Source organism: Salminus brasiliensis, chromosome 6 (assembly GCF_030463535.1).
Source record: "Salminus brasiliensis chromosome 6, fSalBra1.hap2, whole genome shotgun sequence".
In the NCBI taxonomy this organism is placed as follows: domain Eukaryota; kingdom Metazoa; phylum Chordata; class Actinopteri; order Characiformes; family Bryconidae; genus Salminus; species Salminus brasiliensis.
Window position 1 is genome coordinate 41,878,986 of NC_132883.1, and position 17,349 is coordinate 41,896,334.

Sequence of the window (17,349 nt, forward strand, 5' to 3'; positions counted from 1 at the left end):
AATTAACTCTAAAAAGCTAAATCATTAAAGCTAATCTACTAACATGAGCTAAAACTACAGAACTAGCCAGTTATGAGTACATTGCTAGCTAACTGCTACTGACTACAAGATACCAAATTCATTCATGGTTGCAAATGGGGGAGTAAAATTGGTACATGTAATGCCACCTAAATGTCTGATGCCACAGTTAATGCCTCTTATAGAGTCTGATCCATTACTTAAACGTGTGATGCCACACCAAAGGCCACCTAAGAAGTCTGATGGCACATTTAATGCTACCTTTAGAGTCTGATGCCCCAATCTAATGTCACCTATGTAGCTGACCTGGCTCTTAATGCCTCCTAAAGAGTCTAATGCCACATCTCATTCAAATGCCAGCAAAATATTCTAATGCTAAACCTCAGCATAATGCCACTTATAGGCGAATGCCATGCATCACTCCAATGTCCCTTAAAAAGTTGAATGCCATGCATCCCTGTAATATCAGCTAAAGGTGCTAATAATTCCTTATCAGTGTAATCAGGTGTTCTTATGCTCGTGCTCACACACTTGATTACACTAAAAGATATTACTGAATATTTTATATTGGATAAAAATCACTGCGCTAATAAAAGCGGGGGTGCACATAATTCAAGTCCTGAGCTAAGAGATGGGAGGAACTGCGATTTGATGTTGAGAGAGAAATAGAGGCATCAGTTCTGCTTGGGTGGAATTGCTTGTGTGAAATAACAGTGCACGAAGTGTCATTTCATTACCAAGTGGAACTGGGATTTTATATATACTGCGGGAGTGCATAAAGACTAATAACTATCATTTATTACATCACATCTCTTTCTTCTGTTCTCTTCCACTCTCAGTATACTACAGACACAGAGAGAGAAAACTAAAGATATATACTATATAGAGAAAGAGAGGACTACAAATATATAATAAAGACTATATATGTGTACTGTGAACTAAAGCTATGTAACATAATGCCACTCTAGTCAACCACTCTCACGCTAATGCCATATATATATATATATATATATACACACACTATATATACACACTTATAGTCAATATATATTGTTAATATACATATATCAATTTAATATAAAAAAATTATATAAATAAATATGTATATAATTAAAATATTATATATATGTATATATGATATACATATACACACACACATATATATACAGTATATACATATTTTATATGACAGAAATAAAGCTATATAACAGATATAGAGAGAATCAATATATATATATATATATATATACTATAGAGATAGAAAACTAAAGATATATAGTAATAAGAGACAGAGCATAAGAGAGAGAGAGAGCGAGAGCAAAGAGAGAGAGAGCGAGAGAGAGAGAGAGAGAGAGAGAGAGAGAGAGAGAGAGAGAGAGAGATTGAACAGAGCTTTACAGGGGCCTGATGGCTCTCCTGGCTCTAAGGTTAATTGAATGTGGTCTGAGGATGGCAGATTGCTTTTTCATTGTCTTCCTGTAATTTTTCACCTCTTGACACCCCCCCCCCCCACACCCCCACCCCCCCACCCCCCCACACCCCCCTCTCTCTTTCTGTAGGCTATGGGTGAAGCGGAGCTCCTCTCCACACCTCACAACATCCAAATCAGTGAGGTGACCTGTGACTCGTTTCGGGTTGCCTGGGAGATGACCCCTGAGGACTCGGCCCGTGTGACGCATTACTTTATTGATTTAAGCCGCAAAGAGGGAGGAGAGCAGAACCGCTTCAAACACAGAGTAATGCCACGCCTAACTCTAATGCCACACCTCAATCTAATGCCATGCTACACTCTAATGCCACACCTCAATCTAATGCCATGCCTCAATCTAATGCCACACCTCAATCTAATGCCACGCCTCAGTCTAATGCCACACCTCAATCTAATGCCACACCTCAATCTAATGCCACACCTCACTCTAATCGCAACACCTAAATCTAATGCCACGCCTCACTCTAATGCCACGCCTCACTCTAATGCCACACCTCAATCTAATGCCACGCCTAACTCTAATGCCACGCCTCACTCTAATGCCACACCTCAATCTAATGCCACGCCTAACTCTAATGCCACGCCTCACTCTAATGCCACACCTCAATCTAATGCCACGCCTAACTCTAATGCCACGCCTCACTCTAATGCCACACCTCAATCTAATGCCATGCCTCACTCTAATGCCACGCCTCACTCTAATGCCACACCTCAATCTAATGCCACACCTCAATCTAATGCCACGCCTCACTCTAATGCCACGCCTCACTCTAATGCCACACCTCACTCTAATGCCACGCCTCACTCTAATGGCACACCTCAATCTAATGCCACACCTCACTCTAATGCCATGCGTCACTCTAATGCTACAGCTTACTCTAATGCCACTCTCACTTTAAATCCATGCCTCACTCTAATGCCACTCTCACTTTAAATCCACGCCTCACTCTAATGCCACAGCTCACTCAACATTACTCACATTATTCTAAAGCCAGATCTACTCTAATGCTACACCTCACTGTACTGCCACACCTCACACTAATGCCACTATTAACTCTACTGTGACTCTTCAATCTAATGCCACTCTTCACTATAATGCCTCACCATACACAGTTGTCACTCCTTTAAGTAATGCCACACTGCTTCACATCACTCTGATGCCCCTCTTAACACTAATGCCATGTCTCACTCTAATGCCAAATCTCACTGTAATGCCTGCACCTCACTCTAAAGTCTATTTACACTCCAATTCCACAGCTCACTTATATGTCTCACCTCACTCCTTACTCTATCATTAGCTCTCACTCTAATGCCACTCTCAACTCCTTACTTCTTAACTCTTCACTGCTGCATCTTGCTCCAATGCTACACTTCACTCTATTGCCTCACTTCATCCAAATGCCACACACCACTCTACTCTCGACAAGCGCTACATTCGATTTGTCAGATTTTCTTTTGGTAATGTCACCATTTCAGAGACACAGTCTGCTTGTAACGACAGCGTCGTCATTTATGCTTAACACATTAGGTAAAGGAGAGAGTGAGAGCGAGAGAGAGAGAGAGAGCGAGAGGTAGTTGACTGAGAATACATTTGCAGATGAAAGTATCTGACAGCACGCTGCAGATGCTGCGGTAATACAGGCGGTCCGGATGTTCTCTCAGTCACTTCTAATCCTGAGACCCGAAAACCTCAGCCTGCAAATCGCTGCAGGCCAGTGACTCATCGGGACATTCATTTCCTCTCCAATAACCAAAACCCACCAAGCGGCTAAAGGCCAGAGCGCAGGACTGCTCAAACGAAGCACTCAGCTGAAAAGTGCTCGTGTTCGATTGACTTGCAGTGTTTAATAGCCAGTGAACTGTGCAGCTGTGGTACACAGAGAAATAAACACTACACAGAACTGAGATGTAATACAGGGGTGTTCTCACGTGTGCACTCCCTCATCCCTGGTTGCATATTCCTTACTCTATTGATTTCTCAGCAATTCTCAATAATAGCTTTTCCACATTATTTACACACACACACAAACACACACACACACTTCCCTTTGTACAGTGCTCTGCAGTGGTTACTACAGATATAAGTCGCGGCTAATGGCTTTTTAATCACCACAGATTCTGCCACGGTCTACGTGTAAGTGCTCCAGAAGGTGGGGTTGCTATGGTTATGGCCCTCTGCGGTTTTAGCAATTGGTTTCGCTTGTCAGAGAGCCTAGACAGCGCAACAGGACTAATTAGCTTTGATAGCGTCCTGATATGAAGGTTGGGAATATTTTGTGCTGCAACCTTTTGCAGAGAAAGCAGCAGTCAGTTTAATGAACGTCACAGTGCTGGATTGGTTTAACCCTTTGAACCCTTGGCTTGTTTGTAGTTTTCTATCCTGCATAAACAGTACAGTTATTTGAGCTACTGTGAAGTAGTCAGTAACTGCTGACTAACGAACAGATATGCAACTTGAGGATGAGGAATTGGTCTTCTTCTGCGCACCATCAGGCCCTTGCAATTGATCCAGAACGCATCAGATCCAAAACCCTGACGCCGGCCTACAAAGCCAAGAACAGACCAGCCCCTCCGTACTTGATGGCATTGGTCAAAAGCCGATCCGCACCAAGAACCCTGGCTCGGCTCGACCCGCCATCCCTTAAGAACCATGGAAGACGAGCGTCCAGACTGTTTTCTGTCCTGGCACCGAAGTGGTGGAATGAACTTCCCCTGGGTGTCCGAACGGCAGAGTCCAGCGCTCGCTGTCTTCAAACACCAACTAAAGACCAGCTCTTCCAAGAGTACTTGGGCGCAGTGTAGTGTCGAGTACCGTTGTCTCCATTCTTCTGTATTTAGTTGTATTTAGGATTAGAGGTATTTTTGGATCCTAGCCTCTACAAACTAGCTAAGGGTTTTTCTGAGTAAACAGTGAAGTACTTTTGTAAATCACTCTGGAGAAGAGTGTCTGCTAAAACCTTAAATATAAATGTAAATGTAGGGTTTAAAGGGTGAAGACTGACACTGAATTTCATATGAAATTCCTGTGAAATTATGCACTCAACTGTGTATAGGCTATAAACACATATACAAGAAGGGACATTCCACCAATTTTCCAACTTTCTGCCTAATTCAATCTATAATCTGAATTGTTTAGGTGTGAAATGGTTAATTACAAAGGAGTTCATCAATTCATTAATGGTCATTAATGTGAAAATGTGACTAGTAGTGGCAAACGGTATCTGCCCGTGTTGTGATCAATGGCACCCCAAAATCAACCAAATGCACTTACCAGAGTTTCCACTCCATCCAGTTTAAACATGTTCAGGTTCAACTCCTTTTAACAAGGCTGTTTTAAAACGTGCTGCTGTGAAGCTTGCTCCAGCTGACCCCCTCTTGACCCCTTTGACCCCATTAGGATGTGCCCACCAAGCTGGTGGCCAAGGCGGCCCCTTTGCCCATGGCAGTCCGAGGACATTGGTTCCTGAGCCCTCGGACCGACTACTGTGTGGCCGTCCAGACAGCCATTCGGCAACCGGATGGAGACTACCAGGTGTCAGAGTGGAGTCAGGTGGTGGAGTTCTGCACTGGAGGTATGGGGAGGAGGTCCAGTTTAGGCCCAGAATGGTGTTTACTGAGATCTTTTTGGTAGATGACTTCTCTAGTTCTTTATTATTTATTGTAGATTATTATTACAAGTGTTGTCATGGTTCTGTCAGACGAAACAAGCTGGGTAGAAAGTTAACTGGACCTAGTATGGGTACTGAGGAATGGTTGACCATACCATGACACCATTGACATAATGGGTGATTATCGTTGTGTCACGCAGATTATGCTATGGACCATCTACAGCAGCTATTCGACAAAGCTCAGGGAGCTGCTGGGAGAATGCTCCAGTTCTCAGTCTTCTACCGCAACCAGCATCCTGAATACTTCCACTATGTGAGGTTAGTGTCGAACCCAATACCACCACCTGGCTCCAGTTTCATTCGCTGTGCCAATTTGAGGTTTCTCCAATGCTTCTCTTTACTTTTCCCTCAACTGACTAGTTAGCAAGCAGCCCAGCCAACAACCTAATGTGGAGCATAGCTATGTGCAACGGTTGGGCTAGCTGGGTTCCTGAGTGGGCTTGTGCATACTTTGTTACTGGGACATGGTTGGGTTTCTCAAATGGGCCCGATTGTTACAGCCAACCTTAATCTTACTTAGGTGCCATCTAGGCTCCATGTGCAGTGTACAACCCAGATAGGATGCATGCTTAACCCCTCCTGGTCCCATCACTGACCCTCATGAGCATCTATATGTGGGGCCAATATGGTACCTGAGGGCATAACTTTCTGGTTTCCAGTTGGGCTAACCAAACAGGCCCCACATCTCTCTCCCTCACTCCCACTATCTCTCTCCACAGAACAGAATGTGGAGGTGCGATGCTCCCATCTCTGAAAGACAACAGTGGCAGTCACGGCTCCCCCATCAACGGCAAGCTGGGTGGCGTCTTCCTCAGCTGCAATACGGAATTTGACACAGGCCTCCCGCCCAAAGATTCCCCTTACGGCCCCCTGCGCTTTCACATCTCCGCCGGCCAGCTCCTGAACCCCAACACCCACCTCTACTTTGCTGACTTCTACTGCATGTACACCGCCTACCATTACGTAGTGTTGGTGCTGGCCCCTGCTGGATCGGAGGGGGATCGCTTCTGCAGCGGCCGGCTGCCACTGCTGGACCTCACAGCCAATCCATTCCTGATTTATGTACCAGGGCTGGAGCCCACGTTCCGTCACGCCAGTGACGTTATACTGGAGGTCTTGTACACAGAGCCTTTGGCCTTGGCTCAGGGCACACTGGAGCAGATCAGCGGCCATCACCAGCTCATGAGTCTCTCCACCGCCAATGCCAAGAAGGACCCCAGCTGCAAGGTGTGCAACATCAGTGTGGGACGCTGAGCTGAGGGGAATGCTTCGGGAAGATGTGAGATGCAGGTGGAACTTCGTAAGACTAAGGAAAGGTCAAAAGGCTCCAAATTCAGTTCACATCGATGTCGAGGAGAAGACGGTTTCAGTAAACCCCTGTGACAAGCAGGTTTCCTGTGTGGAGGACTAAAGGAGGACACTGAGGCGTTTAAGAAACCTTCAGTGAGGTTGAAGGCTACCTTGTTTTGCTCTAGCATGGATATGGATATGAAACTAAGCCATAAGATGTAGATACTGCCAAATAAATCCTCACCGGCACGTACAAACCTTGTATCTCCAAAATGGCAGCTTTACAGGAGAAGGAAATAACCTTTTTAACTTTCAATCCAGGTAATTGTGAAGCATTTCACGTTATGGCAAAAGTAATATCCGTAAAAATGGAGATACAATGTTCTGGCCAGACAGCGACGATATACCCATCTCTACAGTACTGGTGATATGTATAGATGCATTGCTGGAATCATGCTAGTGATCTCCGCAGCGTACATTAGCTCAGTTTGGCCAGTCTCACATGATCTGGAAAAAAAGAACATCAAAACCGGATCAAACTGATCAGATCAACACTATATATTGTCGCTGTCATGCTGAAATCTCCACAACTTTTTACAGGAGATGGAAAAAACCTTCTTAACTTTCAGTGGAAGTCAATGGGAAAAGATTGTATTCTGAGTCATTTTGAAGCTTTTCTATTGGTCCGTTCAGCATAAAATTAATGGACACAATGTAAACAACGACTGCCATATTCAAAATGGGTCAAAACGTGATAAACTGCAAAAATGGAGATACAAGGTTTTGTGTGATGAACTGCAGTCATATGAAAAATGTTATGTTAGGACACCCCATGAAAACCTCTCGTCTGTTTTAACACATTAAAACATCTGGACTTTGGTCAACAATACTGAGAGATGGAGGTAATATCACATATAACCGAAGAAAAGTAATTATATTATATTAAATTAATAATCATTTACAACACTTCTGAGGTAAAATTTAGCACCCCCCCCTCCCCATGTTTATTACTATTGAAAATGCCTCAAATCAGCTGCAGATGATCAGAACATGGTAGGAGAGGATTATTCTGGAGGAGCCTTATCTAAACCTCAGATGTTTAGTCTGCTCTGCTCTTAACTGTTGAAGTGAGGGGTGAAGAAGATCACCATGGCCAGATCTAGAGAGCTCTCTGAGGCCTTCGGAAAGAAGGTTGTAGCTGCAGAGGAGTCTGATCTCAGAATACTTCATATGTTATAAATATGTTATATGTTATAAAAACACACAACGGTTTTCATGGGATGTCCTTCTTATCTCATGACTGTATATATATATATTAAATGTGTGTAATCTGTGTGTATCCTCTTCCTGCCAGTGATTTCAGTCATTGCTGAAATGTGTATACTCATCCGTTTGCTATGAACTTAATGGGCCTCAAAAAATGAATGGAAATTATGTTTAATGAAAAAATAAAAAAAAGACTGTAAGATATAATTGGTTGTTTACTTAATATGGTTGTGTCTTATCAAGGTGTTCCACTCACTAGTATTTGATAGTGCCTGTGATTTTTTTTATTAGATCTTATTTTTACATTTGACCTTATCTAGATTGACTCGAGTTTGGGCACCCCAGTGCAAATTTAGTTGATTTACTGAAGTTAAAATAAGGAAATTAACTCTCTACAGTAAACAAACAAACAAACAAACAATATATATATATATATATATATATATATATATATATATATATATATATATATATGTTGCACCTCCTGAGACCTACAATGGAAAACGTCACATGGAAGTAACAAATCACCCTTGAGTTTTATGAAAAGGTGATCAAATTATCCAAAATTATTATTAGACCTTATTTTTTAATTTGACCTTATCTAGATTGACTCAAGTTTTATTTACTGAAGTGAAAATAAGGGAATTAACTCTCTACAGTAAATATATATATATATATACACACACATATATATACCTCCTGGGACCTACAATCACCCTTGAGTTTTATGAAAAGGTGATCAAATTATCAGAAAATGACAACTTTGTCCCGCAGTAATTTAATAATGTGCTCGCTAAGGCAGTGTGTTGGACTAGAGAAAACACCACAATGGGGCAACAACCCCCTGATATATTGTAGTCAGCTGTGTGTTGCATCTTACATAATACTGAATATGGCCATTCCACTCGCTAAATCAATTGAATTTCATTATAAAATAACCCTGAAAGCTCAGCGGTAGATTTGTATGTTGATTTGTAGCTCAAAAGCCAAACAGGATGTGATAAAACTCTCATTTGACAGTTTCTTATACCGCAAACAGGGCCTGCTACTGTGTAACTGTGGCATTTCTGCAGAGGCGTGTCAGTCAGCAAACGCCATTCTCGACAATGAACGCTGCGGATGCTGTAACGTCATATTAGCGTTTCATCACATCCTGTCTGAGCACACAGACTGCACAGAGCGAATAGGCCACATGAGGTAGATCAACACTGCTGCCGGGATTACGCAACACTTGCCTGTCTAGTTCTTGGCAGTTTGAGGTGAAAGAGCTAAAATAAATGTAGGTTACCTTTCTGGCCTCAGGCTTCCACGTCTCAGCACATCATTAACTCGTTCGGAGTCTTTGTGTGATGCAGAAATGTGGCATCTCTTTAATTAAAGCATATTCTGACCGGGGAATCAGCACCGAGCCTCTTTTAGGATTCGCTCTTGTGCTCTCTGTTCAGGTCAGGCTAGATTTACTGGCATGACATTCAGAGCATTAATAGTTACACTAATGTGCCAAAAGTCATGGGAACAGGAGCTAGTTATTGCGCTCCATGACTTTTTCCATGTTCAGTGAAAGCTAAAGGACGCTGCACTGGCCTGGGGGATATGTGTGCGGGGCCTCCTGCTTTGAATGTGTCTGTTAGCCGGTCGCTGCCGGTCACGATAATAACCACCCACTGCACTGTCCACTGTGGGTGGTAATGCCTTTTATGAAGCCGTCCCCCATGCTCAATTCACACACTGCTATCCCATGACGTTTGGCATCCACCTTCCATTCTACTTCTTCCTGATTATCTTGCTGGAATCGGTGGGCGAAAGGCCGGAATACCCCCTGGATGGAGGTCTTTCTACTAGATTTTTTTTTTCAGCGTTCAGTGGCAAGAGCATTAATGAGGTCAGTGCATAGAACGATCACCACCCCACTTCATCCCCCCAACTCCCCAACACATCCCAAAAGTACTGGCTAAAACACCAACCAACATTCCAGAGAACACAGTTCTTCCACTGCTCCACAGCTCAATGCTAGGGCGCTTCATACAACGCCCCCCCACCCCCACCCCAATCTAGCCCACCCCTGGCATTAAGCAGCATGGTGCCAATAGGTTCATGATAACCTACTCCAGGGAGTCCTATTCTTTTGGCTCTCTACAGCGGCTAGACTGCATATGTGTACATTTGCACATCTGTGTAAAGCAGCTGAAGGCATTCTTCAGAAGGGGTGTCCACAAACATTTGAACACATGGTGTCTGGATACATTTGGAAATGCAGTAAAACCCGTCCTGCGGTGATTATGGTGTGGGATTGTAGGAAATACATCACGCAAACAACCTGAATTAAATCTTGTCATAAATATTTATATATAATATACATCCACATCATACAATCCAGAAATGCTTAGACCTCTAAGTACATGCAGATCTAGTAGTAGTGTAAAACAACAGACGTGTGCTAAATGTATGCTATGCTCCATGTTCTTCACAGGGCTCCAGCACTTAGTCCTTTCTGCCTATTCGGCCCTTCTACTGGTACGCCCTGAAGTTTATCCATCCTTTAGTTCTTCGGAGTGCAGGACAACCACCAGAATCACTGATGCAGTGCTGCTGAGTACCACAATACCACGCCAGTACCGCTGCTGTGCTGAGAATGATCCACTGCCCAAGTAATATCTGGTCCAGGGTCCTGACGTGTGGCAACCCATGGGCAACAAATGGCCAACGAGTGTAGTAGGTACTCTTTACTAGGCTCCCAATGCACTGCCACCTCAGTGTGATGGGCTTTGAAGCATGGCTTAAAGCAGGGGTGGGCAACGGGGGGCCAGAGTCCCGCACAGTTTGGTGAGGCCCCTGGTCTAACAGACCTACTAAAGCCGGCAATTAACAGGTGAGTTGGCTCAGGTGAGCTTGAGAAGGAAAAGCAAAAACAACTGTGCAGGATTGCCGCCCCCTTCAGGGTGGGCATTGCCCACCCCTGCCTTAAAGAGATGGTTCGGTCACAGATGTTTCAGATACCCCAGATGTACTCGGTCTGCCATGGGACTTTTGGTAGTCACCCAAATCTAATCACTATAACTAACAACTATGGCTTACTGGTTGACTATTGACTATATTAGCTCATAGCTAAGCTAAAGCCTTAGCTAGTCCACATTTGGAGTGAGTGGAAACCTACAGGCTGATTCGCAGTACACAGAGATGCCTTGTTGATCAGGAACGCTCACAGTCACAAACGTGGAGGCTGTAATTTTTCCCGCCGTTATTGTCCCACACAGCCTGGCTGTGTCCCTGCGGCAGGTATCTCACGCAGAACTCGATGCGCTCTCGTGCCTCCAAGGGCTCCGGAACTGCGACGTGAAACGAGAAGATGTCCGTGTCAGGATCTCCACAGCGTCGCTCCAGAAAAGCGCAGGGCACATCCTGCTGACTACGCCACGAATCGAAAGTGATGCGCACGTGCACCGCTTTCTCGTAGCTGAGGTTCCACACGCGAACCATGCCCACGAGGGTGCGCGCCGAGACACAGCAGCTCTCCAGGAGGACAGGACTGTCATGCACGCGCTGGCAGAAAGCCTGGGTGTCTGCACACGGCTGAGCGAAGCCCAAATGTAGCCTGGGGACCTGGGCATGCTCTCCCAGCCAGCATAGGCCTTTTAGACCTAGGGGCGGCGGGGCCTCCTCGTGAGCCTTCTCCTCCTTCTTGGAGAAGACACGCACGGAGGTGAGCGAGAGGCCCTTGGTGTCGGCAAACACGACCCGTTTCTTGGCGCAGGCGCGATGCTTGGCTTTCGCAGATGGAGGTTTGAGGAGGTGGCGGTGTGGCGGAAGGCTGAAGCCCATGTCCACTGATATGGACAACATGCTGGAGAGGAGGGAAGAGAGGCAGAGTGTCAGAGGGATTCGTTAAATGACCAATGTCATTTCTAAGGGCATTTTCCCAGTACTGGAAACTGGTGCGTTTTCATTTAGCCATTATCCAGTACCAACGCATGTGGGGGTGGAAAGTGGGCTAGGTGGGTTGCAGGTAGGCACGGGCTCTGTAAGTAAGCTAGCGAGGTAAGCTAACAATAGCTAGCAAACAAGGTAGCTACATGCTAAATGGGTGAATTAGCTGCTCTAGCTGACCAGTGGCCAGAGAGACGTATTAATTGCTGTCATCATGATGGTTGTAGGAACCTGAATGACTGAAATGCACCGACTGAAACACACTTACTTTGCGCAGAACATGCTGTGCTGTAAAGCAGGAGATCCCATAAGAAGCAGTGACCTCGACTGAAGTACTGAAATTAACAGAAGAAAATACTGATTGATTTACAGATGATTTTATATGAATGCATGAATGCATGTTGACAATTAGTGGCGATAAGATGGCAGGATGACAGTCTGACCAATGGTTGCATGTAGAAGCAGGTACATGTAGGCCAATAGTGGCGGTGAGAAGGTGGGGCTTAAAGAGAGGCGTTAAAAGCTGTATAAATCTGCACACAGCAGCTGTGTTTGAAAGCCTATAGGCTGCAACGAAGGTAGGCCGGGTCCTCGGCCTCGATTTTATATGAATTAAAGTAAATCAGATGAGCTGCAGGTGAAACTAAACAAATCCATACAGAGGCTCACCAAGTACACAGAGATGATCCTCAAACCAACATCTGAAAAGCTTCACTGACCAACAGAACTTCAGTTTCTTCCATTTTAACTGGACGTTATTAAATAATAAATAAATAAATATTACACTGTAATTACTGGTTATCTGCTTTTCACCTTTGTGGAAAAATATGAATTCAGTATTAATATTATTAGTAATTTTAGCCGGCCTCACAGGAGCCAAAAAGATAATATCAAAAATATGGTTTGAGCCCTTTTCTTTGGGGGACATAACTCTTCTGGAATGCACAGGGGCCAATTTAATCAAATTATTAAGAGCATAATCTTTCTTACCTGATGAGTGTAAAACTCCTGTATACATAGTCTGCCTACTTATTTATCAATTAATTTGATATAAGTTAATATTTATTTATTAAAAATATATAATGTGAGCCATAATATTTCTTACCTGAAGAGTGCAAAAATCCTGTATACATAGTTTGCCTATTAATTTATCAATTAATTTTATATAAATTAATATTTATTTATTTAAAATATATCATGTGAACCCTTATATCATATTTTAACATTATAAGATTTCATTGACAGTGGACCATCAGAAATAGCCCCATAATCCTACAATAATATTAAAACAAATATTAAGAAAATTAAACATGACTAGAATTTGGTCGTCTCCTCTGCCCAAAAATACCCACATTAAAAACCACCATCAAAACCAACAGATAAAGAACTTACTTTCAGTTAGTGAAAAATCACTGGTCAGAGGTCTTCAGTATGTTTTGAGCCGCAGGTCTTTGAGCCGCATCTCACAGGCGTAAATGACTGGATCAAGTGTGTGTTCGGCCCCTAACCTGTCAGACCCCAGTGATGATGCCTCCTCCTTTAGGCTCTCCACGCAACTTCGCCTCCTCCCACCCTGGCAGCCTACTAGATCAGGAAGTTTCCGCCCTCTCAGCTTCTTCTTCTTTTTGTTTAGTCAGAATGAGTGAATGTGGGTGAGCTTCATTACCATTTCCGAGTCACGTAGTGCACGATGCTACATCCTAAAAGGTGTCTGGACATGTTCCTGAGGAGTGAATGAGCAAACAAGGTTCTCTCCTAAAAATAAAGATGCTTCAGGTGGTTATTTGAGGGATGCCATAGAAGAACCACTTTTAGTTCTATAAAATAATTTTTAAAAAAGCAAAGTTTTACATGTACCACCCTGTTACATTCTATTTCTACTGTAAATTTAATAAATAAATAAATAAATAAATAAATAAACTAAAATAAAAAGTCTGGAGGGAAGCAGTTTGACCAACGGCTGCATGTTATATGACAAATAGGGGCGATGAGATGACAGGACTAATGGTTGGCATGTAGAAGCAGGTACATGTAGGCCAATAGTGGTGGTGAGAAGGCGGGGCTTAAAGATAGGCTTTTCTAAACACAGCAGCTGTGTTTAGAAAAGCCTATAGGCTGCAACGGAGGTAGGCCGGACCCTCTGCCCTCCTTAGAAGCCTACTGGTCACTCCGAGGCTGCGTGGTGACGTCACTGAAACTTGAGTGCTTTCTAGTTCTACTTAATTACTTCCATGGCTTCGATTTCCTCCGTTTTTGTGGTGCTGTTTTTTTTTTTACTCTTCATGTTGTATGTGTGCAGAGAATTGTGGGTAATTAAGGACCAGTAAGGATACTTCTATTGCTTCCTCAAAACGTCTCTGGACATATGCTGCATTTCTAGGCTGTATATGAAGGGTCCTCTACGTTGGAACAGCCTTCTGTAAGGCAGCGGCCGAGAAATGGAGCCTAGGCTTTGAAAGGCAGCTAGAATGTGTGGTGAAACAAACGCTGATGTGAAATTAATTTGAAACCCTGAATGTAGAGATTTCAATTTAGGAATTCTAATTTTTAATTTTATGATATTACATCATGTGACTCTAACTTTCATAACTTACATGCTGAGCTTTATAAACACATCATGAAACTGGTGTAGACCTGTTATTAGGTCTCCTAGAATTCGACGTCATATCCTGCCTTCATCTACATAGCAACATCTATCAGCGTGGGTGGCCAGCTGGGTTAACTCATCATCTACATTTGGGGTGAGGGGAAAACTAGGAAAATCTGATCTTAGCCAGCCGCCTCCCCTCAATCAGTCAATAGGCAGAAGTGCTAATATCATTAGCTCAGAGGTGGGGCGCTAGACTTTTATCGCCGCTGGGTCGAAATTACAGCCTTCAGGAAATCGCACATGCCAAAGCTTTGCACTCCTGTGATCACTGACAAAAGGAGCTAATGCTGTTCAACGGCTGGAACTATTAACGCCCTGCCAGGCTGTTCTCGGCCTTTTCACTGGAGGGAGAAATCAAGTGCGCAGAAGTGCCGCAGTGTGGAAGTCTCTCCTTGAAATGATTCATAGAACAGAGTAATTAGCATAATTGTGTCTTAGAATAGGAAAAAGGAGAACATGTGCAATTCTCCAGGCCATTTCAAACTAAGTGTGTGTGTGTGGCTCAAGGTCCGATTATGCTCCAGTCATTGCATGCTGATGATATGTTTGGACTGTTAAGATCCCACCGTTCTGGGTGTGTGTTCTCAATGCCCCCACTTCACAAGTGTGTGTGTGTGTTCACTACCACAGATGGAGGACACAAGTGCTTACACCTTTACCATGCCTATAATGCCAGAGGCCAGAGACCCCTTTAAGATGTGGAACTGTGTTCTCTGGAATGATGGTTGGTGCTCCACCCAGTACTTTTGGGTGGAGGTGGGGGATCATCCAACATCCTGACCTCTTATTGCTGAATGCAGGTGAAATGGTCAGGCATGATGAAGACCTGAGTGACTGGGACAAGGGCCCAATCATTATGACCAGACAAGACAAGGTCTAGAGCTTTGGTGTTGGCGATGGCAAAGCTTGTGGAGTGGATAACTGCCGACAGTGCACTGAGAAGGGACAAACCACAAACCGGGGACCAGGCGATGGATGCCCAAGGCTAATTCATTAGTGATGACAACCTGTGAAAACATCCCACCATCTTTCAAGACATGTGGAAGATCACCATCTAGACCAGCAGTGGCAAATTCAAGGTTAAGGTTGGGGTCCAATGTCGAGATGGCTGTCCAAGGTGGGAGTCCCTTGCCGTGTTGATTTAGCACTGTCAAAAATTGCTGGCCAGGCTGCATTAGACAATATCCTCCATCTGACCTACTTTGTAACAAGAAGTGCACTAGTTCACACTTGCAGTATCTCATACACTATATTGACAAAAGTATTAGGACACCTGCTCATGCATGGTTTATTCCAAAATCAAGGGTATTAAAAAAGAGTTTGTCCTGCCTTTCTTGTCTCTCCACTCTCTACTGTCCAGAGAAGAAGACTTACTACTAGATTGAAGGACTATTGCTGTGAGGATTTGATTGCTTTCAGCGACAAGAGCATTAGCGAGGTCAGTACTTTGGATGATCACTACCCCACCCCATCCCCTATTCCCTGACCCATCCCAAAAGTACTGGATGGAGCACCAACCATCATTCCAGAGAGCACAGTTCTTCCACTGCTCCACAGCCTCCTCAATGCTGGGGGGCTTTATACCCCTTTAACCTTCGCCTGGCTTTAGGCAGCATGGTGCCAATAGGTTCATGTTGATCTGCTACAGAGAGTCCTATTCTATTGGCAGTACTTCTCTACAAGGACTAGACAAGCTGTATGTGTGTGTGTGTGTGTGTGTGTGTGTGTGTATTTGCACATCTGTGTCAGCAATGGGTGCAACTTAAAGTAGCTGAAGGCATTCTTTAGAAGGGGTGTCCACAAACAAATGTTTTGGCCTGAATTGTCAACGATTTTGAGGAAATTTCCAAAATTAGTGTACAACTCTCTTTAGTTCACACCCAGCTTAGTGATGTTCGCCACACACACTTCCTGTGTATGTGTGGTGGATGTGTAAGAGCAAAGGAAACTGCAATGACATGTCCACCGGAAACTGTGCACTAAACACTGAGGTTATGAATCTAATTAACCTATATGTCCAATTATTTGTGGACACCCCTTCAAACGAATGCATTTAACTTCTTTAAGTTGCACCCATCCGACTAGTAGATTAACCTGATAAACCTACTGACCTGCAGGGCTAGAGGGGTATAAAGCCCTCCAGCACTGAGCTGTGGAGCAGTGGGACTGTGTTCTCTGGGATGATGGTTGGTACTCCATCCAATACTTTTGGGAAGAGTCTGGAAGTCACCAATGCCCTTGTCGCTGAATGCAATCAAATCCGAACAGCATTGCTCCGAAATGTAGTATGAAGCCATCATGGCTGGAAAGTAGAGACAGTTACTCCAATAAAAAGCAGGATAAACTCTTTTTAATACCCTTGATTTACGAAGAAACAATGAATGAGCAGGCGTCCCAATACTTTTGTCAATAAAGTGTGTTTACCAGCCCAGCGATTACCAGTAAAAGTAACTGGTGAAGTCAGCTTTTAAGTGTGATAGGGCTCAAGTAAGCTCAGTAGGCCTCACTTCCTCCCTCTCTCTTACTCCTTAGTGCTATGCTAGCCATCTGCTAGCTTGCCTCTCACTACTTAATAGACCTCATCTTCTACTATGAACCATCAAGTCTATTGAGATCACAAGCTCATAGGTGCTTACTAAGCTAAACTGGTCTAAGCTGGAAATTGACTTCTGGTAATCAGATTCCCTGTTGAATTCTCGTCGCAGATCTGGGAGTTCATGGTGCCGTTGTCTCGTTGCTCTCATGTGATGTGGCAGAGGCGTACCAACGTCTCAGGGAACCCTCATGTCTGTGCTTCCGTCTGGCTCTCCACTTCTAGCTGAGCTGTTATGGCGAGGCCTGCCGGAGTGTTAGAGCACCCCTCAGTTAATAATTGGAATCCTACATGTATGTCCGTACCTCCATGTCTTTAGCACTGCCTCTTCTTTCATGAAGTGCCACAGTAGTGCAATTTCTACAGCGACTTACATCAGCACCCGTATGGCTTTCAGGTTGTATTATGAGCCAGTGAAACCAAAATTCCCCATGTTTTGAAATACTTGCCT

General features: G+C 44.0%; 2 protein-coding genes and 1 long non-coding RNA gene across 3 annotated transcripts; 1 reads left to right on the forward strand and 2 right to left on the reverse strand.

Annotated features, from left to right (window-relative positions):
- Positions 1–1,580: 1,580 nt before the first annotated feature.
- LOC140556986 (phytanoyl-CoA hydroxylase-interacting protein) lies at positions 1,581–7,888 on the forward strand. Its single transcript, XM_072681108.1, has 4 exons — positions 1,581–1,754; positions 4,905–5,079; positions 5,316–5,433; positions 5,895–7,888. Exons 1-4 carry the CDS (start codon positions 1,581–1,583, stop codon positions 6,427–6,429), a joined length of 1,002 nt encoding a protein of 333 aa, XP_072537209.1. The 3' UTR covers positions 6,430–7,888.
- Positions 7,889–10,920: 3,032 nt separating this feature from the next.
- On the reverse strand, positions 10,921–11,505 carry ppp1r3c2b (protein phosphatase 1 regulatory subunit 3C2, duplicate b; the record flags this gene model as incomplete). Its single annotated transcript, XM_072682625.1, has 1 exon — positions 10,921–11,505. A coding segment is annotated over one exon (585 nt), but the record flags the coding sequence as incomplete, so codon positions are not given.
- A 5-nt stretch (positions 11,506–11,510) lies between these two features.
- Positions 11,511–13,118, reverse strand: LOC140557089 (uncharacterized). The gene is made up of 3 exons (XR_011979793.1): positions 13,048–13,118; positions 11,924–11,990; positions 11,511–11,572 (listed from the first exon to the last, which is right to left on the reverse strand). It is a non-coding gene; the product is annotated as an uncharacterized lncRNA (long non-coding RNA).
- Between the last annotated feature and the right edge of the window lie 4,231 nt (positions 13,119–17,349).

Excerpts from the sequence above, each read along its gene's own strand:
- LOC140556986 (XM_072681108.1), top strand. The coding sequence starts at position 1,581 with ATGGGTGAAGCGGAGCTCCTCTCCACACCTCACAACATCCAAATCAGT. Across the intron at positions 5,080-5,315 it reads GGTGGAGTTCTGCACTGGAG|ATTATGCTATGGACCATCTA; the intron begins GTATGGGGAGGA and ends TGTGTCACGCAG. Across the intron at positions 5,434-5,894 it reads GAATACTTCCACTATGTGAG|AACAGAATGTGGAGGTGCGA; the intron begins GTTAGTGTCGAA and ends CTCTCTCCACAG.